At 42.7% G+C, this 25,105-nt stretch overlaps 1 protein-coding gene across 1 annotated transcript in view; it reads right to left on the bottom strand.

Annotated features, from left to right (window-relative positions):
* iglon5 (IgLON family member 5) overlaps nucleotides 1-25,105 on the bottom strand; it is a 140,513-nt gene that overhangs the window by 33,960 nt on the left and 81,448 nt on the right. Inside the window, exon 2 of the mRNA XM_036947247.1 lies at nucleotides 3,118-3,196. Coding sequence (XP_036803142.1) covers nucleotides 3,118-3,196 — 79 coding nt within the window. The remainder of the gene's footprint in view (nucleotides 1-3,117; nucleotides 3,197-25,105) is intronic.

Raw genomic sequence — 25,105 nt, 5'->3', positions numbered from 1 at the left:
AAATAACCAAAAATATTTTATTTTCAGGTTTTGAAGTTAGTGTACAAAAACGACTAAGCAAGCATAGAAATAGCGCACATAGACCAGATATACCGCTTCTTAGACTTGCTATCAAAGCGAATGACAGATCTATAACTGAAATTTCTATGGGATTTTGGTCAGGTCGCAAATATCACTATCATGAGGGAGTGCAGAAAGGAATATTTTAAGGTTCATTTGAATTCATTTCAAATTACATTTTGATCATCCTGTTGTAATTATATGCGTTTGTATTATAGTTTTGTAAACAAACCGCTAGCTAGGTCTCGTAATGCGAGGTTGGTAATACATACCAAGCACAAGGTAGCGAGCGGTTCATAAAAAAAATCCACTATGTTTCTTAATTGAAACTACGTGGGCAATACACCTGGGTAAAATATAGTTGTGTTTGGAGGAAGCAGATAAAGAGCTAGAAGAGACAGATTGGTGAGGGGTGAGAGGGGCTGAAAGTGGTAATTACTGCTGCTACCTAACTTTTGATGTAAACAATGTGGCCGTCAAACATTGGACTTGTAGGCTAGCTACATTTAGTTTAGTTATATTCTTGGCTGTTGTGAGAGAAATGTATTTAACCAGCTGGCTACCAGGGTAAGTGGATCTTTCTCTACCTTCATATCCAGCTAGCTCTGTATAAGATATGCATATTATTAGTAGATTTGGATAGAAAACACTCTGAAGTTTCATGTCTGTTACGTTACAACCTTATGAGTAAAACAGAACTTATGTAGCAGGCAAAACCTCCAGGACTAACCATTCAGATTTTTTTTTGGAGGTCACTGTCTATTCAATGAGGTTTCATTGGGGAACTAGATTTCTACGGCACTTGTTTGAAGTTCCTACCACTTCCACTGGATGTCACCAGTCTTTGGAAAATGGTTGAGGTTATTCCTTTGTGAAATGAAGAAGTACGGCCATCTTGAAATAGTGTAACACTGTTGAGAGTTGGGCAAGACTAGAAAAGTAGCGTTAGTTTGTTGTTGTCCTGTATTGAAAACAGATAGACCCGTCTTCAATTTGATCGATTATTATCGTTTTAAAATACCTAAAGTTGTATTACAAAAGTAGTTTGAAATGTTTTGGCAAAGTTTACAGGTAACTTTTGAGATATTTTGTAGTGACGTTGCGCAAATAGGAAGCTGTTTTTTTTCTGGATCAAACACGCCAAATAAATGGACATTTTGGATATATATGGACGGAATTAATCGAACAAAAGGACCATTTGTGATGTTTATAGGACATATTGGAGTGCCAACAAAAGAAGCTCGTCAAAGGTAAGGCATGATTTATATTTTATTTCTGCGTTTTGTGTAGAGAGCCTCCCAGAGAGGCTAACAAGGTAAGTGGATCTTTCTCTACCTTCACATCGCACTAGCTCTGTGGTTATTTGCTGTGCTAGTGAAATGTAGCTAACACCACCAGGGCAAATGGATAATAAACGGGAAATAAATGTTGCTTGATGATTTTGTTTTGTTGATCTGGTAGCAAGAAGTCAATGTGTTTATACAACTAATTTGTTCTGGTTTTTGGTTAAACTTTTAATTTTATGCTAGCTACTGTAGTCAATTAACTAGCTAGCTAGTCAATAATGACGCTGGGCAGACGTCAATTTAACATCTATTCCACGTTGGTTAAGGGTAATTTCATTTAAATGATGTGGAAACAACGTTGATTCAACCAGTGTGTGGTTAATCTCTTGGTTGTGCGTGCAAACAGAACATGTTATTGTTTAAACATTTGAAAAGGTCTAGAGTAGATTAGTAATAGTTTTTCAGAACTGTCTGGTATAACCTCAAGCAGTTTAGACTGGGCAAGTTCATTCCAAGTGAAATCTCCACCTGCATGTACCCCAGGCACCGGGTAATGCAAAACAAACTCGCCCACTCCTTTGTCTACTTTATTTTCTTTAATATACAAGACTTTCTTGAAAACCAGATTTTACCTCAATGTAACTACCCTGGTTATATGCACTGAGTGTACAAAGCAATAGGAACACTTTCCTAATATTGGGTTGCACACCCTTTTGCCCTCAGAACAGCCTCAATTTGTCGGGGGATGGATTCTACAAGGTGTCGAAAGCGTTCCACGGGAATGCTGGCCCATGTTGAGTCCAATGCTTCCCGCAGTTGTCCTTTGGGTGATACCATTCTTGATACACATGGGAAATTGTTTAGCGTGAAAAACCCAGCAGCGTTGCAGTCCTTGACACACTCAAACCAGTGCGCCTGGCACCGACTACCATAACCCGTTCAAAGGCATTTAAATATTCTGTGTTACCCATTCACTCTCTGAATGGCACACATTTACAATCCATGTCTCAATTGTCTCAAGGCTTAAAAATCCTTCTTTAACCTGTCTCCTCCCCTTCATCTACACTGATTGAAGCAGATTCAACAAGTGACATCAATAAGGGATCATAGCTTTCACCTTTTCACTGTACACTCAGTCTATACGTATATATGAATACAAATATTATTTAGAGTTTGGAATGTAATTTTCCTAGTTTGCTGAACTAGAAATGTTTTTTGTGACAGTATGACTACAGTACTGTCCTTCATCACTAGATGTCCTTACAAGCTTCAGCTGGGGACCAGGCCAGGAAAGGATAAGCCTGAGTGCTTATGTTTAATTGATGTGGCCAGGGTAAAAAAAATAAAATCTCTGTGAGGTAGATCACATGGCCTCCAGTGAATAGGCCAGTGATATTACCTTTAATCGCCCATGCAATGAATAGATGAGCCTGTAAGTATGAAAGGGCATCATATATCAACTACAGGAGCCTGACAGTGGTCTATGGTTCTAGGGCTAGGCGATATGAGATGACAGTGAGGGTGACCAGATTTGGAATGACACCTGACAGCGGGTTAAATAGTTGGAATGTTGATTGACAGTAGGCTTTTATGAAGGCCTCAGAGTCCAGGATATTGACAAAATATGAAAATTTTTCAACCTAGTTGGGGTAAAGCTCATGAGGTTTTTAATGACAGTGAATTGGCAATTAAGTCAGCATGATGAGAGAAGAAAAACAACAACAATTTGAACATGTAATTAGTAGGTGCAGGTGTAGGATCAAAGAGTTACCTGAGAATGATGCTCTCTCCTTCCAGCACTGTAATGTTGTCGGGCAGGTGGCCGAATTCAGCTCCGTGCACACTTGGCCCTGCCAAGGAAAATGAGAGAAGAGGGGGAGGAGGGTGAGCATGATGCCGTTATAACAACAACAGACGGTCCATTCGGATTCTCAATACCCAAATCCCCTGGTTGGCATCTCAGCCGCCGTGGTGCTGAGTACCTCATTGATCCAGGTCAGGCTGGATGTGTTTGGCGGTTTACTTAGTTATTTGTGATGGGAAAGTCAGAAATATACAAACAAAGGTGTTGCAGCTTATGCACTGACCCCCTGTATTATTTGAATAATGATTTGGTTCCCCTCCCATGCCATGTGTGTGTGTCTCATTGAACCATCGTTGATAATGAGGATTCACGCAGGGGCGTCGGAGCGTGAAATGAAGGGACACCAACGGCAACCGGAGGGATGCGTACAGTGAGGCTCACCCTGCCTTCAAATAGACACATGCACACACACCAAGACAGTCACACAAGCGCACGCAAACACACACTACCACAGAAATTAAACTAAATTAAAAACTGGGGTTGATATGATATGTGGGGCATCGTCTGTCTATGAAAATGCCCTTTTTTGTTACAAATTTAACCAGATCCATGCATAATACACATTCACTAATAATGACTAACTTTATAGAAAATTAACACAGGTCTCATAAACAATTATTCACGCACGAGCCCACGTGCTAGTGAGTAGCCAGCTAATCTTTAGCCAACTTGAATCTATTTGCTAGAAACCAAGGTAGAACAGTTGAATGGTTATGAACACATCGTTCTGTCCGTCTCCAACTGTTTGAATAGCATGCTAGCCTGTCTACCTTGTTCAGATGTTGAAATCAAGTGGCCTAACTTATTTCTCAGAATGGGAACGAGTTTCCAATTCCTTATGTAATAGTGTTGGATGCTTTTTGCACAGTTATAAAACACATATAACAGTCTTTGGCTAAAATGTTACTAGTGGTACATGGTACCGCAATGCCACGTGCGACAGCATTTATTTTCCAGAATCAATGTTCATTGATACTCCTGTTTTAGAAGTGTCCGCTCTGCACGCAATTTGAGGAGTTACCTAAAAAGGGTATCAATGGAAAGGTTAATTTCTCCTCTACTTCAGTAAAATAATATCTCAATGTGTTTCGGTGTCCATATGACCGATTATGTTAGACCACTCTGCAAATACAGAGTTGAAACAATAGTGTGTGATTGCAGCCAGCAATTCGGGGCATTCCCATGGGTTCCTGCAATCGAGCACGCCATCTTCATGCTTGTGTGACACTTGATGTTCTGGATTTCCCCTGATAGTCTATGCGATTAAAATGTGGGTCAAGAGGCGTCTACCGATGTCCTAGCTAGCTAGCTACCAGTGGTGCCCCCACTTCCCGCCCGTCGTGTACTGGAGTCCTCCTAGCTACATAGCTAGCACACAGTGTCCTTCGCTCCCACTTGCCCGAAGACCTGCCCTTGCTGTCTTTAACAGAGCTGTGGGAAATCAGTGCCAGACAGGTGGTAGCAAAGGACACTGTCTACCTGTGTCCTAGCTATCGTTAGCTAGCTAGCTACCTATCCAGTCCTAGCAAAACAATGTACCAATAGAAGTATAAAGAGGTGTTTCTGCAGGTGCAGGAATTAGACTTGGGCGTATATACCGTATACACAGGTATTTATTTGGAAATAGTCACGGGATGGTTTTTCAATACCGCCAATAACGTTGAAACTATTTCTTTGATATTTCTCTATACTTTTGAATATTTGTATCTACTTTTTAAAAGTAAATACCTGCAGTAAACTTGTGCAATATGTTAGAAGATAAAGCAGACTGTGTTGTTCATTTCACCTGTCACATTATTTTACATTATGAAGCGTACCATAGTTCTCCAGAACAGATGAGACAATCACATGTTTGTTTGTAACTCGTATAACTGGAGAAAGTGGGAGCAGGTGAGTCCAGCTGTGTGTTGACAGAGGTCACGTTTTATATTGAAAGTCAACCGTGTTTTTTTTTGCTTCTCAATGAACATAAAGAGTGATCAGGGACTTGCAACTACAGTTTTCCTTCAGAGAAAATATATTAGTGCAACACCTTCGTCAGAAAATAGCCTCATTTTCATTACATGACAACAGAAGTGCAATGTTATTCGGCTGGCAGCCACACAAGTAGGCCAAATGAGCTTACAAGGAAAAACACATGTATTTTTTTGCAAAAACTATGCATGGCAATCGTTTGTCTGTTTATCATATAAAGAATGTAGCCAACTACAATTCCTAATGTTCTTAATTTTGCATTTTACTGGAGAAAAGTAGACTAGCTACACCTAGAAAAGTACCAGAGAAAAGTAGGTAAACATCAGTCAGAACACTGTCTGAGGCACAAAATGAGTCTGATTCCGAGCAGAAATTACAATAAAAAGCATTTTAGATCTGCGTTTATAAAACTCAGCAAGATATTTCTTATGCATTTTATATTTTTTTGCTGTATGAAAAACAAATAATTCTGTATTAACGCGATCCCTAAGTTTAACTTGCTAGTTATCTAAGTAGCTGAATTAATAAAGTGATGGGGAATCATATTGTGTTGGCTTTCTGCTGTATTCAAGAAGTCAAAGCCCTTTGGATGAGTTATCTGTACAACTGCCTGTTTATGAGCTGGACTGCCTTTCTTTGCAATTAGTTTCTTTTTTCATATGCGCTCGTTAGCATATTTGCTGGGCTTGGTGTGTATGTGTGTGTGTGTGTGTGTGTGTGTGTGTGTGTGTGTGTGTGTGTGTGTGTGTGTGTGTGTGTGCGCACACAGGATATAAGGAGCGATAGAGATGAGACAAAAAAGACAACATGTGGACATAAATGCTCATAAAAAATGTATAAATAATTTGATTATTGTGATACAGACATTTGGAATACCGTCTTAAAACATATATTAAAATTAATTAAATGAATTAATATAACACCCAGCCCCAAAGCGCTTGTATTTTCAAAATGACTCGGCTACAGTAGTCTTGAAGCTTCCCTTCCTTGAATTATATTTTGTAAATTTGCATCAACTGACTCCGCAAACAAAGATAACAACAGCCATACAGTGCTATCTTAGCAGTGACATACTGAGGCAGGTCTACACTCAAATCAAATCAAATGTATTTATAAAGCCCTTCTTACATCAGCTGATGTCACAAAGTGCTGTACAGAAACCCAGCCTAAAACCCCAAACAGCAGGTGTAGAAGCACGGTGGCTAGGAAAAACTCCCTAGAAAGGCCAGAACCTAGGAAGAAACCTAGAGAGGAACCAGGCTATGATGGGTGGCCAGTCCTCTTCTGGCTGTGCCGGGTGGAGATTATAACAGAACATGGCCAAGATGTTAAAATATTCATAGATGACCAGCAGGGTCAAATAATAATAATCACAGTGGTTGTCGAGGGTGGCTTTTCATAGCCAATCATTCAGAGTATCTCTACCACTCTCCACTGTCTCTAGAGAGTTGAAAACAGCAGGTCTGGGACAGGTAGCACGTCCGGTGAACAGGTCAGGGTTCCATAGCCTTAGGCAGAACAATTGAAACTGGAGCAGCAGCACGGCCAGGTGGACTGGGGACAGCAAGGAGTTATCAGGTCAGGTAGTCCTGATGCATGGTCCTAGGGCTCAGGTCCTCGAGAGAGAAAAAATAAACTCAGCATGACACCAGCTCTGTCCCTCCAAACTCCGCCAAATTCCAGCATGCACATCAAGTCCACCCTTACTGTCTGAGGGTCATGTCTAAATTTGACCTCAAAAGTGTTTTGGGTTTTACATTTTAGCTAACCCTAACCCTATTCTTAACCTTAACCTAATTCTCCTAACCTGCAACGTGAATTCTCCTAACCTGCTGCATAAGTTCTCCTAAACCTGCTACGAAAAGTCAATTTTGACAAAACCTGTATCCCTTCTGGACAAGTCCTTGCTAGAGTCCTTGCTAGATCTTCAACCAATCTCCTCTATCTCTTTCCTAACGTGTCCATAATATCTCTATGCTGCTGCCGTCTTGCCTCTAAGGTTTAATAAACAGCGACTTATGCGAAGGGAACGCTGTGCAGTCAGGAGTTTAGAAGCACCCGGAGGTTTGTCTGATTAATGCAAAGAGGTGCGCAAAGACAATACGCGCTAAGCTTGGCAAGTGTAATTCCAGGCAGAGAGGGGTCGGAAACGTGACAGTCATAAGCAGTGCAGCATCTGATGGCCAATTGCTCACGCTTTTCATTTCAACATGGGCTCTTGGTGGAATCATGGCTTGATTGCACAGCGTAATGAAAAAGGGGCAGGCATTCTGATTCGCGTCACGGTCTCATAAACAAATAGCTAAAAAAGGTGAATCTAATTATGCGTTGAAATGATGGTCAATGTCAATGGGAAATTGAGAGATTTAAGTACTGAAATTAGTACAAAGTCTAAGCAGAGTAATGCTAATAAGTTGAATATGAGTGTGTGTTTGTGTGTCTGAAGATCCACAATTCTTCATGGTCCTTTCGAGACAGTTATTGTGTGTGTGCACCTGTACAGTGTGTGTGTGTGTGTGTGTCCAGTATGTGCGCATTTGCTTTAAGTGTGTCAGTCACCAGCAAGGACAGGCCATCCCACAGTGAGAACTAATGGCGCCTTGAAGGATGGAGAGGGATGGAGAATGTCCATGAAAATCCTCCGCTAAAAGCCATAATCACATTAGCGTGCTGCTTGCTGCTGTGCTATCTAGGCTGGCCAAGAAACACAGGAAGGAAGAACACACTGGCTGTATCAGCATCACTACCACTCACTGTGACTGTCCCTCTCACTGCATGGGGGAGGGGAGACATTAGTCATTGTGTCCAATGTACTGTATAACCAAGGCCTAGGAAATGTCACCAGCGTTAGGTGTTTGTTAAAGGGCAACTGAGCGCTAAATGTATTTGGTTGAAAACTGCATATGTGGCATCGATATTATTGAGAAACACAACAAAGTGTAAGTAGAATAATTTTGGACATAAAGTCAGTATATTCCAAAACATAGTTTTGTGAGATTTGTGTAAGTGAGATCATCAGAACTCTCGTTTTTCTTAATGACCAGCAGAAAATCAGATGCAGAATTGGTGAGTTAAGCCGCTCTTTAAGGTTATTTCTATGAAACAACCTTGGACATACTGTAACCTATACCATCCTCTGTGCACCTGCCACACTACACAGTAGGCTTTATTACTGTGCGTCCTCAGTTGTTCTGTGCGTCATCAGTTGTTGTACCCGCAAAACACCAGTCTCAACGTCAACAGTGAAGAGGCGACTCCGGGATGCTGGCCTTCTAGGCAGAGTTGCAAAGAAAAAGCCCTATCTCAGACTAGCCAATAAAAATAAAAAATTAAGATGGGCAAAATAACATAGGCACTGGACAGAGGAAGATTTGAAAAAAGTGTTATGTGGACAGACGAATCTAAGATTGAGGTGTTCGGATCACAAAGAAGAACATTCCTGAGACACAGAAAAAATGTAAAGATGCTGGAGGAGTGCTTGACGCCATCTGTCAGGCATGGTGATGGCAATGTGATGGTCTGGGTGTGCTTTGGTTGTGGTGAAATGGGAGATTTGTACATGGTAAAATGAATCTTGAAGAAGGAAGGCTATGACTCTATTTTGCAACGCCATGCTGTACCTTGTGGACAGTGCTTAATTGGAGCCAAAAGAATACACACTGGACAGAGGCTCTCTGCCTAGAATGCTAGCATCCCGGAGGTCGCCCCTTCACTGTTGACGTGGAGACTTGTGTTTTGCGGGTACTATTTAATGAAGCTACCAGTTGAGAACTTGTGAGGCGTCTGTTTCTCAAACTAGACACTGTACTGTACTTGTCGTCTTGCTCAGTTGTGCACCGGGGCCTCCCACTCCTCTTTCTATTCTGGTTAGAGCCAGTTTGCGCTGTTCTGTGAATGGAGTAGTACACAGCGTTGTACGAGATATTCAGTTTCTTGATCATTTAGAATAGCCTTCATTTCTCAGAACAAGAATAGACTGATGAGTTTCAGAAGAAAGATCTTTGTTTCTGGCCATTTTGAGCCTGTAATCAAACCCACAAATGCTGATGCTCCAGATTTATTTTTTTTATTTTATTTTATTTTATTTATTTTACCTTTATTTAACCAGGTAGGCAAGTTGAGAACAAGTTCTCATTTACAATTGCGACCTGGCCAAGATAAAGCAAAGCAGTTCGACAGATACAACAACACAGAGTTACACATGGAGTAAAACAAACATACAGTCAATAATAAAGTATAAACAAGTCTATATACAATGTGAGCAAATGAGGTGAGAAGGGAGGTAAAGGCAAAAAAAGGCCTTGGTGGCAAGGTAAATACAATATAGCAAGTAAAACACTGGAATGGTAGTTTTGCAATGGAAGAATGTGCAAAGTAGAAATAAAAATAATGGGGTGCAAAGGAGCAAAATAAATAAATAAATTAAATACAGTTGGGAAAGAGGTAGTTGATAGGGCTAAATTATATGTGGGCTAAGTACAGGTGCAGTAATCTGTGAGCTGCTCTGACAGTTGGTGCTTAAAGCTAGTGAGGGAGATAAGTGTTTCCAGTTTCAGAGATTTTTGTAGTTCGTTCCAGTCATTGGCAGCAGAGAACTGGAAAGAGAGGCGGCCAAAGAAAGAATTGGTTTTGGGGGTGACTAGAGAGATATACCTGCTGGAGCGTGTGCTACAGGTGGGAGATGCTATGGTGACCAGCGAGCTGAGATAAGGGGGGACTTTACCTAGCAGGGTCTTGTAGATGACATGGAGCCAGTGGGTTTGGCGACGAGTATGAAGCGAGGGCCAGCCAACGAGAGCGTACAGGTCGCAATGGTGGGTAGTGTATGGGGCTTTGGTGACAAAACGGATTGCACTGTGATAGACTGCATCCAGTTTGTTGAGTAGGGTATTGGAGGCTATTTTGTAAATTACATCGCCAAAGTCGAGGATTGGTAGGATGGTCAGTTTTACAAGGGTATGTTTGGCAGCATGAGTGAAGGATGCTTTGTTGCGAAATAGGAAGCCAATTCTAGATTTAACTTTGGATTGGAGATGTTTGATATGGGTCTGGAAGGAGAGTTTACAGTCTAACCAGACACCTAAGTATTTGTAGTTGTCCACGTATTCTAAGTCAGAGCCGTCCAGAGTAGTGATGTTGGACAGGCGGGTAGGTGCAGGTAGTGATCGGTTGAAGAGCATGCATTTAGTTTTACTTGTATTTAAGAGCAGTTGGAGGCCACGGAAGGAGAGTTGTATGGCATTGAAGCTTGCCTGGAGGGTTGTTAACACAGCGTCCAAAGAAGGGCCGGAAGTATACAGAATGGTGTCGTCTGCGTAGAGGTGGATCAGAGACTCACCAGCAGCAAGAGCGACCTCATTGATGTATACAGAGAAGAGAGTCGGTCCAAGAATTGAACCCTGTGGCACCCCCATAGAGACTGCCAGAGGTTCGGACAACAGACCCTCAGATTTGACACACTGAACTCTATCAGAGAAGTAGTTGGTGAACCAGGCGAGGCAATCATTTGAGAAACCAAGGCTGTTGAGTCTGCCGATGAGGATGTGGTGATTGACAGAGTCGAAAGCCTTGGCCAGATCAATGAATACGGCTGCACAGTAATGTTTCTTATCGATGGCGGTTAAGATATCGTTTAGGACCTTGAGCGTGGCTGAGGTGCACCCATGACCAGCTCTGAAACCAGATTGCATAGCAGAGAAGGTATGGTGAGATTCAAAATGGTCGGTAATCTGTTTGTTGACTTGGCTTTCGAAGACCTTAGAAAGGCATGGTAGGATAGATATAGGTCTGTAGCAGTTTGGGTCAAGAGTGTCCCCCCCTTTGAAGAGGGGGATGACCGCAGCTGCTTTCCAATCTTTGGGAATCTCAGACGACACGAAAGAGAGGTTGAACAGGCTAGTAATAGGGGTGGCAACAATTTCGGCAGATAATTTTAGAAAGAAAGGGTCCAGATTGTCTAGCCCGGCTGATTTGTAGGGGTCCAGATTTTGCAGCTCTTTCAGAACATCAGCTGAATGGATTTGGGAGAAGGAGAAATGGGGAAGGCTTGGGCGAGTTGCTGTTGGGGGTGCAGTGCTGTTGACAGGGGTAGGAGTAGCCAGGTGGAAAGCATGGCCAGCAGTAGAAAAATGCTTATTGAAATTTTCAATTATGGTGGATTTATCAGTGGTGACAGTGTTTCCTATCTTCAGTGCAGTGGGCAGCTGGGAGGAGGTGTTCTTATTCTCCATGGACTTTACAGTGTCCCAGAACTTTTTTGAGTTAGTGTTGCAAGAAGCAAATTTCTGCTTGAAAAAGCTAGCCTTGGCTTTTCTAACTGCCTGTGTATAATGGTTTCTAGCTTCCCTGAACAGCTGCATATCACGGGGGCTGTTCGATGCTAATGCAGAACGCCATAGGACGTTTTTGTGTTGATTAAGGGCAGTCAGGTCTGGGGAGAACCAAGGGCTATATCTGTTCCTGGTTCTAAATTTCTTGAATGGGGCATGTTTATTTAAGATGGTTAGGAAGGCATTTTTAAAAAATATCCAGGCATCCTCTACTGACGGGATGAGGTCAATATCCTTCCAGGATACCCCGGCCAGGTCGATTAGAAAGGCCTGCTCGCTGAAGTGTTTCAGGGAGCGTTTTACAGTGATGAGAGGAGGTCGTTTGACCGCTGACCCATTACGGATGCAGGCAATGAGGCAGTGATCGCTGAGATCTTGGTTGAAGACAGCAGAGGTGTATTTAGAGGAGAAGTTGGTTAGGATGATATCTATGAGGGTGCCCGTGTTTAAGGCTTTGGGGAGGTACCTGGTAGGTTCTAGATACTCAACTAGTCTAAAGAAGGCCAGTTTTATGGCTTCTTTAATCAGAACAAACATTTTCAGCTGTACTAACATAATTGCAAAATAGTTTTCTAATCATCAATTAGCCTTTAAAATGCTAAACTTGGATTAGCTAACACAACGTGCCATTGGAACACAGGAGTGATGGTTGCTGACAATGGGCCTCTGTACGCCTATGTAAATATTCAGTTTCCGGCTACAATGGTCATTTACAACATTAACAATGTCTACACTGTATTTCTGATCAATTCGTTGTTATTTTAATGGACAAAAAAATGTGCTTTTCAAAAACAAGGACATTTCTAAGTGACCCCAAACTTTTGAACGGTAGTGTACGTAGTCACACACACACACACACACACACACACACACACACACAAATTATGTATGCATAAGCTGAAACCTGAAAACAACACGGCGAAGGTTACACACCAGAGTCCTGCTATTCCCTATTCCCCACTCAATTCCCATTTTTACAGCTCAATTGGCACCTTCATTCTAAAACCTGTATCACCCTGCCTTTACCCTCCCTCACTGCACACGGTGTTAACCAGGTCAGCACACACAGCCCAGACTTACTCAGTCACACTCACCCACAGCCATGTCTATAAGTACACACCGAAAGACACAGAAACTGAGTCAGTGATCAACACACACAAACACACTCACTCATGTATACACACCATCACAACCCCTGTCTCCTCTTGTCACTCACTTAGAGCGTGCGATGTGCATAAAGGCTGCCTCTTTGACCTTGGTAGGGGGGTGAAGGGTATCACATCGAAGATGAGAAGCTAAAGGGGTGTCTGTGGTGTCTCACTACTGGACAGTTGGATGTGCAGAGTCAGGGTCTTGTCAATTCAAATACTACACAGTCGAGAGGGGGGTGTAAGGGTTTTTTATTTATTTATTTATTTTATTTTATTTTACCTTTATTTAACCAGGTAGGCAAGTTGAGAACAAGTTCTCATTTACAATTGCGACCTGGCCAAGATAAAGCAAAGCAGTTCGACAGATACAACGACACAGAGTTACACATGGAGTAAAACAAACATACAGTCAATAATACAGTATAAACAAGTCTATATACAATGTGAGCAAATGAGGTGAGAAGGGAGGTAAAGGCAAAAAAGACCATGGTGGCAAGGTAAATACAATATAGCAAGTAAAACACTGGAATGGTAGTTTTGCAATGGAAGAATGTGCAAAGTAGAAATAAAAATAATGGGGTGCAAAGGAGCAAAATAAATAAATAAATTAAATACAGTTGGGAAAGAGGTAGTTGTTTGGGCTAAATTATAGGTGGGCTATGTACAGGTGCAGTAATCTGTGAGCTGCTCTGACAGCTGGTGCTTAAAGCTAGTGAGGGAGATAAGTGTTTCCAGTTTCAGAGATTTTTGTAGTTCATTCCAGTCATTGGCAGCAGAGAACTGGAAAGAGAGGCGGCCAAAGAAAGAATTGGTTTTGGGGGTGACTAGAGAGATATACCTGCTGGAGCGTGTGCTACAGGTGGGAGATGCTATGGTGACCAGCGAGCTGAGATAAGGGGGGACTTTACCTAGCAGGGTCTTGTAGATGACATGGAGCCAGTGGGTTTGGCGACGAGTATGAAGCGAGGGCCAGCCAACGAGAGCGTACAGGTCGCAATGGTGGGTAGTATATGGGGCTTTGGTGACAAAACGGATTGCACTGTGATAGACTGCATCCAATTTGTTGAGTAGGGTATTGGAGGCTATTTTGTAAATGACATCGCCAAAGTCGAGTCGAGTCGGGTTGATGGGGTGGACGTTGGACAGATGACGACAGAGCGTGAAAACACCTGATAGACTGCACATGCCCGCCACCCTTGAGCATTAACAACACAGGGAGAGAGACGGAGAGAGAAATCAAAACATTTCAATCAGAAAACCTAGGAAAATTAACAACAAGTGAAAAAAATTTGATTTGATGAAGAATGCAAAAACCTAAGAAAGAAATTGAGAAACCTATCCAACCAAAAACACAGAGACCCAGAAAACCTGAGCCTACAACGTCAGTATGGCGAATAACTAAAACAATACAGAAATATCTAAGGAAAAAGAAGGAACAGCATGTCAGAAATCAGCTCAATGTAATTGAAGAATCCGTAGACTATTAACACTTCTGGAAAAATTGGAAAACACTAATCAAACAACAAGAAGAGTTGTCTATCCAAAACCACTTTTCCAATCTTTTTGGCCCTATAACAAAGAACAAACAGAAAAAACATATACATGATCAAATTCAAATCTTAGTATCAACTATTGAAGACTACCAGAACCCACTGGATTCTCCAATTACATTTAATAAACTATAGGACAAAATACAAACCCTCCAAACATAAAGACCTGTGGTGTTGATGATATTCTAAATGAAATGATAAAACATACAGACCACAAAGAGAGAGAGACAGAGAGATATAGGAAGACATAGAGAGAGGAAAAGCCTAGAGCCAGCGTACAGAACTGTACTCTATGAACTGAGAGTAAACAGACAAACAACCTTGTGGCATTGTGTTGGAAGATTAAGTGCAGTAGTTTTTCTCCCTGTCAGGTGCAGGATTGCAAGATTCCTCCATGGTGCATGAGAGTGTCAGTGTGTCTGCATATTGAATTTCGCCCAGCACCAGACAGGGACGATCCCGGCTGACTCTCGTCCTTGATGTGACCCAGGTTTTTGGCATTCGATCAGCACCGCACACACATTCATGGACGCACGCACACAATCACACAGACACACACGCGCGCACACACAGAAGCACAGATGCACACACATACTCACACGCATGCTCGCACACACACACACACACACACACACACACACACATGCACACCCATCTCTCTGTCCAAACATCCATAACCCACAGCATAGGTCCTCATCAGGACTAAACACAGCCTGAGGACCAGATTTAATATTCCCTTTCCCAAGTAAAAAGGTTTTCACCTGTTAGACAAGACAACATTCAGAGGGGAATATACACAACCTAAGCTAAACCATGGGGCAGTATTTATGAATACTTTATCCCTTTATTTTCTTCCCTGTTTCATTCCCCCTAGATAATAACAGCTACTATTTTTGCACTAGACTACAGCAAACACTTGAACAGTAAACACTCAACCTAGCCCATAGTTCTCCATGTCCATCCAAAGACACTCTTTGCTTTCTTCCTACGCACTCCTCCTGCTTTGTGTGTCATCTCTGAAAACGCTCCAGGGCCTTTTTCCACAGGCCCCACGAGACATTCATTACATGATTTGTATTCTGTTGACTTGTACATGCACCCCTTTGTAATTGCACTTGCTGCTGGAGCTAACTTATGAACCATCGTCCGATTGAAGCGCCAGTCAGTGCATTAGCCTGTAGAGAGTCTGTGTAGTCTACATCTATTTCCCGTTGCCCTTGACGATCAAAGAAAAACGTTGGGAGAAAGAAAACTTTTCAAAGCATGGGGCGTCAAGGAGGATAACAGGCAATGGTATGAATAATGAATTACACAACAATAATCAGTTTAACAGAAGCTCGGTTTGAAAGGGAGGGACAAATTGAAAAGGGAGAAGGAGCGAGGCAAAGAGCGAGAGATGGAATGCCAAAAAATAAAGAGAGCGAGCGGCGACTCCGGCGAGAGGTTGTCCACAAAGGGAGATGTCAAGAGAGAGCAACAATGGTAGAATAGATAGAGAAGACGGAAATTGAGTGGAAACACAGGGAGACAGTTTCCTATCTGAGACAGAGCGACTGAGCAAAGGAAGGTAGGGAAGGAGGACGGAAAAGGAAAGAGGGAGGAGAGAAGAGATAGAGAAAAGGCACACCCGCATAATTAACAGTAGCATGCTGCAGCCAATTAAATATTTACAGAGGCACTTCTCTCCGACACCTTGATGATGAAGAGAGGTAGCCCAAGGATTATCACATGGTTGGAGCCTGGGGTGGGAGAGGATTAAACATTAACCGCCAGATAGATCCCTTTTTTTCCCCGTCTGATCCCATTAACTCTGGCTGGCCCAGCTCTTACCTCAGCGACTGGTTTTCTCCTCTCCACCCCTCATGCCCCTGACAGCCAGGCTCCTAGCTACCTGCTCTGTGCTCCCCCTAAAAGACCCAGCCCCCCGACTTTCCTCTCCACCCCTCATGCCCCTGACAGCCAGGCTCCTAGCTACCTGCTCTGTGCTCCCCCTAAAAGACCCAGCCCGCCCCCCCACTTTCCTCTCCACCTCTCACACCCCTGACAGCCAGGCTCCTAGCTACCTGCTCTGTGCTCCCCCTAAAAGACCCAGCCCCCCGACTTTCCTCTCCACCCCTCATGCCCCTGACAGCCAGGCTCCTAGCTACCTGCTCTGTGCTCCCCCTAAAAGACCCAGCCCGCCCCCCCACTTTCCTCTCCACCTCTCACGCCCCTGACAGCCAGGCTCCTAGCTACCTGCTCTGTGCTCCCCCTAAAAGACTCAGCCCCCCACTTTCCTCTCCACCTCTCACGCCCCTGACAGCCAATCTCACAAGCCTCCTACCTGCTTCCACCACTCCTCCACCACCTGTCAGGCCCCAGCATGGCGAGAGCAGCAGCTAAGAGTGATGGGCAGCAGACGAGCAACACCTGGACACCTCTCACACGGCAGAACAAGATGGATACAGGTAGCCTGCTCTCCCGAATGACTAGGTCGAAATGGATTTGGGCAGGACTTTAGCTGACAGGGAAATCTAAGAAACGTCAGGGAAGTTGTAGTGAATAGATTGTTCTGAATTTGTGCTGCATCACGTTTTCGCCAAGGTGTTTATTTCATCTGAAGGCTGAATCATTTAGTAGGACAATTATGGATATACATGAATAGGAATGAATGAATGTATAGATTAATGTATGAACATGCATGAACCATCAGATGTGAAGAAGACATTGTTTCAAGCTCATGATTAGTGCCCTTTTCTCTTAATGTTTGTGGTCATTTCGGTTGCAGATTCTGAAGGTCAGGCAAAGTTGTTGTCTTCCAAACGCAATTCATCAACAATATGTCACAGCGACTACCAGAATATCCTAAAAGACCCACCATCAAAACCGTCAGCTTGATTGTGCTATTAGATCACACACATGCTGTTATTCTGGCCTCAGCCAAAAGAGTACGACATCTGCCTCTTTTCTACTGTCCATGTGCTGCATCCACACTTCTTCATCCACTCCCCCACCCTTCCATCGCTCCACCTCCATCCCTCCCTCCCTCTCTATAATCCTTCTCCACACAACAGTCAATAGAGCAGTGCAGAGTGCACACAGCCATACAGCACTCAATCTGCAGAGTGGTACGACTTCAATAGGCGGCCACAGATCTTTACCATTGAATCCTCTGGAGAAAAACCAAGCGTTCGACACCTTGGACGACGCTTCCAGAGCGGTATTTTACCCCATTTTCATTGGACTGGAGCCTAAACCCCTTAGCACATTGAAATCGATAGGGTAGTTAAACTGTTACTTCCCTCCCCCAGACAACCACACACCCACCACGCACCAGCCCCCTTCAAGACCAAGTGGAGTACTGTCAATAAACCCTTAGCGCAGATCATTTGACAGATTGGTGGGTGAAATGCTGCCATCAACGTAGAGGCCTAAAATAGTCCTTCTCACTGACAAGATGTCTGGCTGTAAAGCCTGATGTCTCCCTTGACAAGTTAGGGGGGGAAAATTCTCCACCTGTAGGATTGCAGTATGTCTAGAATATCATACATCCAGACATCTTTTGGATTCTGAGTGGCACAGCGGTCTAACAGGTGTCACTACAAGACCCCGGTTTTATCGCGGGCTGTGTCACAACCGGCTGTGATTGGGTGTCCCCATAGGGCGGCGCACAATTGGCACAGCATCGTCCGGGGTTAGGGGAGGGTTTGGCCAGGGTAGGCCATCATTGTAAATAAGAATTTGTTCTTAACTGACTTGCCAAGTTAAATAAAGGTTCAATTAAAAATATTAATAAAATAATCATGTAAATATGGGCTGTGTAGACACATAGTTGTCTTCCTATCTGAAACATCGATGTATTTCAACCTAATCCTTTGGAGTTGAGGCTGTAAATACATTACGCAGGCCTAGGCAAAACATAAGTGCTAGCCGCCAATCTATCTCTGATCTTACAGATTCACTTGCACCAGTACATGTACAGAGCTGAGTACTTCACATTCTCAAGTTCTTTTCAACCTTTCAAACACATGCCACATGTTACTTGTGTGCTTTCTAATACTCAGACATCTAACAGCAGTTGCATTAATTAAAACGACAGAAAATCTACACTGATTACAAATAGACAAAAGAGAGTGGTAGCTTTAGAGTGGGAATTTGACAGTGTTGATAATCCAATTCCCTGAAAAAAAAAGCAGTTAAGCACATTGAGCGATTGACAACAGCAAACATCTGTTCAATAGATGTGAGATGTGTGTTAAGAAATGGCCAGAAATGTTGCCTGTGTCCAGAAATGTTGTCTGTGGCCGGAATTGTTGTCTATGGTCCGAATTGTTGTCTGTGACCAAAATTGTTGTCTGGTACCAGAATTGTTGTCTGTGGTCCGAATTGTTGTCTGTGACCAAAATTGCTTTCTGTAGACAGAATTGCTGTCTGTGGTCAGAATTGTTGTCTCTGGTCAGAATTGTTGTCTGTGGTCAAAATTGTTGTCTGTGGTCAAAATTGTTGTCTGTGGTCAGAATTGTTGTCTGTGGTCAGAATTGTTGTCTGTGGTCATAATTGTTGGCTGTGGTCATAATTGTTGTCTGTGGTCATAATTGTTATCTTTGGTCATAATTGTTATCTGTGACCAGAATTGTTGTCTGTGGTCATAATTGTTGGCTGTGGTCATAATTGTTGGCTGTGGTCATAATTGTTGTCTGTGGTCATAATTGTTATCTTTGGTCATAATTGTTATCTGTGACCAGAATTGTTGTCTGTGGTCATAATTGTTGGCTGTGGTCATAATTGTTGGCTGTGGTCATAATTGTTGGCTGTGGTCATAATTGTTGTCTGTGGTCATAATTGTTGTCTGTGGTCATAATTGTTGTCTGTGGTCATAATTGTTATCTTTGGTCATAATTGTTATCTGTGACCAGAATTGTTGTCAGTGACCAGAATAGATCCATGTGTTTTTATAGTGCGCAGCTGCATTAGACCAAAGCCCTACATCTCTCTCATTTGATCTTCATAGTAATAGCATCTGTAGAATAGTAGCTGGTATGGAATTAAGAGTTGATTGAGCCAAGTTTCACACTAGACAGATTATGAAATACACACACACACACTGGTTTCCAGAAAATCAACATGGCATAGATAAAGTGCTGAAAATTCATTAGCAAATTCAATTCTGAACAAAATCTGAATTCAATTGAGTGCCTGGCTAAAATATCTAATTTGGCTTTTGTTTAGTTTTTGCATGCATGAGCCTTATAGCAGTTCACAACAGACTAAGCTTACTTGTTCATTTTGTACATTTTCTGCTCGATAACGACATATTTTGTCTTGAATATGCAAATATATTTAGACATGCTCAAACATACAGTATAATAAGGCCAGTTAATTGTGATGACTGGAATGAAGGAAATTAGCCAATTAGAAGTTAGTTTCAAGCTGCAACACAAATGAAGAACATAAAACAAGTTACCATGACGTTTCCTTTCTCTTCACAAGTACTTAACAAGACCAGGAAGACACAACATTTATCAGAGTAACTAGAAATATCATAACATCTTAAACCACCATCACTAACCGCTAACTCTGTGTACTGCAGAAGCTCCAAAAAGCTCTCAAACCAACACTTGGGGTTCTCCTGCATTTCCTGCATCAATATTGTTTTGCACCTTTAACCAGTAGCCTAACAAATGAACAACTCTCCAAAAAATACAAAGACTTGATTGTCTTTATTAAGACATCCCGAGGAGGAGTATTTCTGTTTTTAATAAAGCCCTTTTGTGGGGAAAAACTCATTCTTATTGGACCCCAGTGGGTGGGCATGGCTCCCAAGTGGGTGGGCCTATGCCCACGCATGGATGCGCCCCTGCCCAGTCATGTGAAATCCATAGATTAGTGACTAATGAATTTATTTAAATGGAATTATTTCCTTTCATGAACTGTAACTCAGCAAAATCTTAGAAATTGCTGCATATTAAATGTATATTTTTGTTCAGTATAATTCATATCATGGTCCTAATAGTACTGTAGAGCTCTTTTTACTTGCACACAATATAGCTGGGTCGCCCCGCCCCGTCCCTAGGGGTCCACTGCCCTGCAGCGCCCCAACTCAACACACCCCACTCAGCTTTAGGATCTTAGTGAAACATTCATGATTGTTTTCAGGTGTGTTAGGCCAAGGCCAGAGTAACAACCCATCCGACGGCAGACCCCTAGGCAAGCTAGGGATTGCCTAAATATGTATCTTCCCTGACGTGGACATGTTTTCAATACAGACTCCTTTTATCGTGCTGTATTCCATATTAGGCATCCAGGCCTTATGAGAGTTGCCCAGTATACCCTTAATCTTGTAATAGATCAAATCTAGTGATAGATAACTTGACATTTCTGCCATCCATTGTGACATTGTGGAAGGATAACCAACCTTCCAATTAATGCCAATGCATTTCTTAGGCACTTTAAATGCTTGGTTACACAGTTTCTTCTGATAACAGTCTCCAGTATCAACATTTCCAAGCAAACAAAAACAGGGAGCATCAGTAGACATGTTGAGATAAAAGTGTTTTACACCTCCAGCAGAGGAATTACATTTATGTTTCACTGGCATATAGTATGTAATATGGATGGTCTTAAACTGCAGTAATTTATGTCTGAGATTATATAAACATGACTGGGCATTCAAACATATTTGTATCCATTCATCATCATCAGTAGCTTCTACCAGGTCTTCCTCAAATTTGTGCTTGATGTTTTGTGCTATCGGGAAAATCCAGTATCAACCCTTAATACAATTTGGAAATCAACTTTGTGTCACGTTCTGACCTTAGTTCCTTTATTTTGTCTTTGTGTTAGTTTGGTCAGGGCGTGAGTTGGGGTGGGTAGTCTATGTTCTTTTTTCTTTGTTGTATTTCTGTGTTCGGCCTGGTATGGTTCTCAATCAGAGGCAGCTGTCGATCGTTGTCTCTGATTGAAAATCATACTTAGGTAGCCTTTTCCCACCTGTGTTTTGTGGGTGATTATTTTCTGTTTAGTGCTTTCTGCACCTTACAGGACTGTTTCGTTTTTTTTCACGTTGTTATTTTGTATTTCAGTGTTCAGTACTAAAACATCATGAACACATAACACGCTGCGCACTGGTCCGATATTTCATACTCGTCGGCAGACGACGAAGACAACCGTTACACTTTGGAGGTTTGTCAGACTACCTTAAAATAGTTTCAATCTTAGACAAAACAAAGTGTTGCATCTGCAAAGAATTCACCTCAGCTCTGTCACAGACTGATCTTCCCTGGCTGCTAAGATGAGGCATGACAAAGAATCACCTTGGTGTACATTTATACATTATATTATCCAAGAATAGAATCAATGGTTCAATAATTGAAATGACCAGATCCCAGAGTGTAGCTTTAAGCTTAAGCTACTGTCCTGTAGCTACTGTAGGTCTACCCATCAATTCCAGATGGATCTTTGTATCATTTACTAATATTGCTAATATACTGCAAAATCCTCCTGAGCTCCGTAGACTGGTCTTTCCTGGCTGTCTAACTCTGCTGGGAACCCTGTCACCATCTGATCCTGCTAAGACATGATGAGCATAATGTTGTGTACTGATTGTGCACCATGAAGACTGTCGAGCTGTTTATTACTGTGTTTGTTTGAAAAGTAAGGAATTAGCTAAGGAAACTGACAGATCAATAACATTACATTTCTATACTGAATATTAAAAACTCACATTGCACTGAAAAAAACGTCAGAATATGGGTCTTCAATTTGGCCGCTGGTTTCATAATTTGTTTCAGGTCTAGTGTGATTGAGGCAAAAATAACAGCTAATGTTAGTCAACTTTTGGACAGCTCTCTCTCTCTAACGATTTTTTCAACTGGCAAAAGCTAGCGAAGTTCATTCACTTCTGTTGAAATGGGACAAAATAAAGGCTACGAAACATTTCCATACAAACAACAGCTGATAGATAGTGATATGAGGTGGCTGTAATTACTATCTTGAAGACAGCCAGAGGCTAGAGCTGAACTGGCTGTGGTAAGTTAGCTATTAGCTTGCTAATAGCTCATTCACCTCAGTCAAGTAGGGATGAAACATTAGCTAAGGTTACATGTCAGTTACACTGACAGTTACTAAGCTAATCACTTAGCACTGGGAATAAGCACTAGTTAATTTTTTTCTGTTAAGTTAAACAGCAGTTACCTTGCCAGCTACAACAGTGAGCTAAAGTGTAGCCAGTTTCTGCTCTGCTTGCTTTTACAACTTGGAAAAAGAGCACAGCACACTGACAGCAGCTGTCTCTGTTCAACTCTCCCTTGCTGGTGCAGCCATCCTTCCAGAAGCTTTGCATTTCACACAGCCTGTCCACCCGCTCTGTGTTGTCCATGCGGTTCTAAATTCAGAGGCTCCAAACAGCCTACCCAACCGTTCTGAGGCATCCGCTTGGTCCTAAAACACACTGTTGCACTTTTAGTATCACATTGCAATGATAAAACTGGGGGTGGGGGGACAAAAGTGCAATTTCAGAATGTATGTGGGGGGGGGGGGGAGCATGACCCCAGTCACCCCATCCGTCCGTCCCCAGAGAAAGTTTCACCCCTGCAAGTGTGTGTAGTGTGTGTGTGTGTGTGTGTGTGTGAGTTGAGGGGTTGTTCTTAGAGCAGCAGGTTGCACAGCCAGGAGCTGCAGAGTCATGCTCCTTCGTGAGTAGAGTTGAGAGAATTGAGAAGAGGAGGAGGGGAAGGAGGGAGAAAGGGTGGAGAGGTGAGGTAGAGGAAGCGAACAGAGGGGGATTGCCAGAGAAAGGGGCAAGAGCCCAGGAGTCAGTGCTGTCAGGATCATTCACGGCATCAGCACCACTTGCGCTACAAACAAAATAGAATTACTTCGGGGAGCAGAAATCAGCTAATCAGTTTAGGAAGGAGCCCCTGGGGAAGACAGAGGGAGGAGGGCGGGACAGGAGGGGCATAGTGCACTGCACTGGCAGTCTGGCAGGTATCAGGGATGTGTGTGCGTGTGTTTGTGTGCGCGTAGTTGACATTGGATTCATCTGTACTGTGCATGCAGATCTTCCTACATTTAAATAATTTAATCACAACAGTTCTGCCATTGTTATGCTACCACTGTTGGTCTGCTAGCCTAGCCCCTCTAGCAGTGCTTTTGACTTAGCTATGTTTGGCCAGAGCAGGGTGCTTTGGAGAGCCTGTATGGCACGCACTCAGCTTCCACAAACTCTTGTATGGTGGGTGGGGCAGGGGGATTACTCAGCTCTGGCTTTCTTACAATGCTCTCTTGGCCTCATCGCTCCTCACTCTGACGTACCTTCCCTCGCTCTTACCGTCTCAATTGTCTAGACATTACACAATTATACGGTGTCAATACTAGGATAGCCTTAGTCTCAGCAGGACTTCCTAATATGGACCCCGTACAGGTACACCCCCTTCTTTCCATGTGGAAGCAACAGAAGCTAAGGATCTCTCTCTTTCTCTGAACACAGCAGAAGGAAACAGAGTTCCCCCATTGTGTGGCTGGGATGAAACCCGTTCTCGCTTGTCGTCGCAGCAAGCTGCTAGCTCGCATACACAAAAGCCTCATTCCCTCGACAACCGCATTAGCAAACCGCTTGCAAGCTCGCATGTTCGCCGGCGAAACACACACAGACCACCACACACTCTTCATCTAGCTGAGAAAAGAGAAAAGAGGCCCTCTGAGTGAAACAAGCCCTCTCATAAAAACAGCCGCCGCCAGCCTCTTATGATGATGTATCTGGGTATTTCTTCTGGGAAGGAGGCGAGCGAGGAGCACTAGAAAGCAATCGATGGAGAGCCATTTAATATTTACACTTTTCACCGAGCCAGGCTGAGAGCGTGAGAGGGTCTAGTGTAGGGAGAAATAGCTAAGGACCTGGAATTAAGCCCGGCAACACTAACCTCTGTCTTTTTGGACCCAATATTATATGAATGTTTTATTGTCTGGCTGAAGAGGGAACAAGCAAGTATGGTGCCCGTATAAAAACAGCCTCGGTCTCAACAGGACCTTGTGGATTGTCACCTGAGGGAGTGGGAAACATTCCATTGATGGAATTGCCACAGATGGTGTTAAATAAAGCTATGATATTTTTTCACTGGGGGCTAAGGCGGTTTCAGCGACCTAGCCGAGGCAATTAAATATGTAAGAAGTAATAAAACATGGTATTAACTCATTTGTCTTTCATTTCATTTCTAATATCCGTTTTGTTGGTCTGTTTGTCTTTCCCGAATTCAATTTGTTTTTTGGAATGCGTCCTAATAATGTTCATATTATGACGATGTTTCTTAAAATCGGTTGTTTAATCTCTTTGGTGAATGTTAAAATCGTAAACAAATCCAAGCCACCAGATGTTATTAGCGGGATGTCTGTCTCCTCCGAGCTGTTTGGTTTGGATTAATGCGTTGTCGGCGTGCACGGCTCAGAGAATTATCTCTGGCTCTCTACTCCCAATAGTACAGTGCCTTCAGAAATGATTCACACCCCTTGACTTTTTCCACATTTTGTTGTGTTACAGCCTGAATTTCAAATGGATTATATTGAGATTTTGAATCACTGGCCTACACACAATACCCAATAATGTAAAAAAAAAAGCATTACAAATGAAAAGCTGAAATGTCTTGAGTCAGTAAGTGTTCCACCCCTTTGTCACGACAAGCCTAAATCAGTTCAGGAGTAAAAGTTTGCTTAACAAGTCACATAATAAAATGCATGGACTGCAATAATAGTGCTTAATGGGATTTTTGAATGACTATCGCATCTCGGTACTCCACGCATACAATTATCTGTTATGTCTCTCAGTCAGTGCATTTCAAACACAGATTCAACCACAAAGACCAGGAAGGTTTTCCAATGCTTTGCAAAGAAGGGCACCTATTGGTAGATGGGTAAAAAT

The sequence above is a fragment of the Oncorhynchus mykiss genome, chromosome 2 (assembly GCF_013265735.2).
Source record: "Oncorhynchus mykiss isolate Arlee chromosome 2, USDA_OmykA_1.1, whole genome shotgun sequence".
Classification (NCBI taxonomy): Eukaryota; Metazoa; Chordata; class Actinopteri; order Salmoniformes; family Salmonidae; genus Oncorhynchus; species Oncorhynchus mykiss.
The sequence above is the reverse complement of the archived record's forward strand: the minus strand, read 5'-3'. Positions and strand labels throughout refer to the sequence as shown.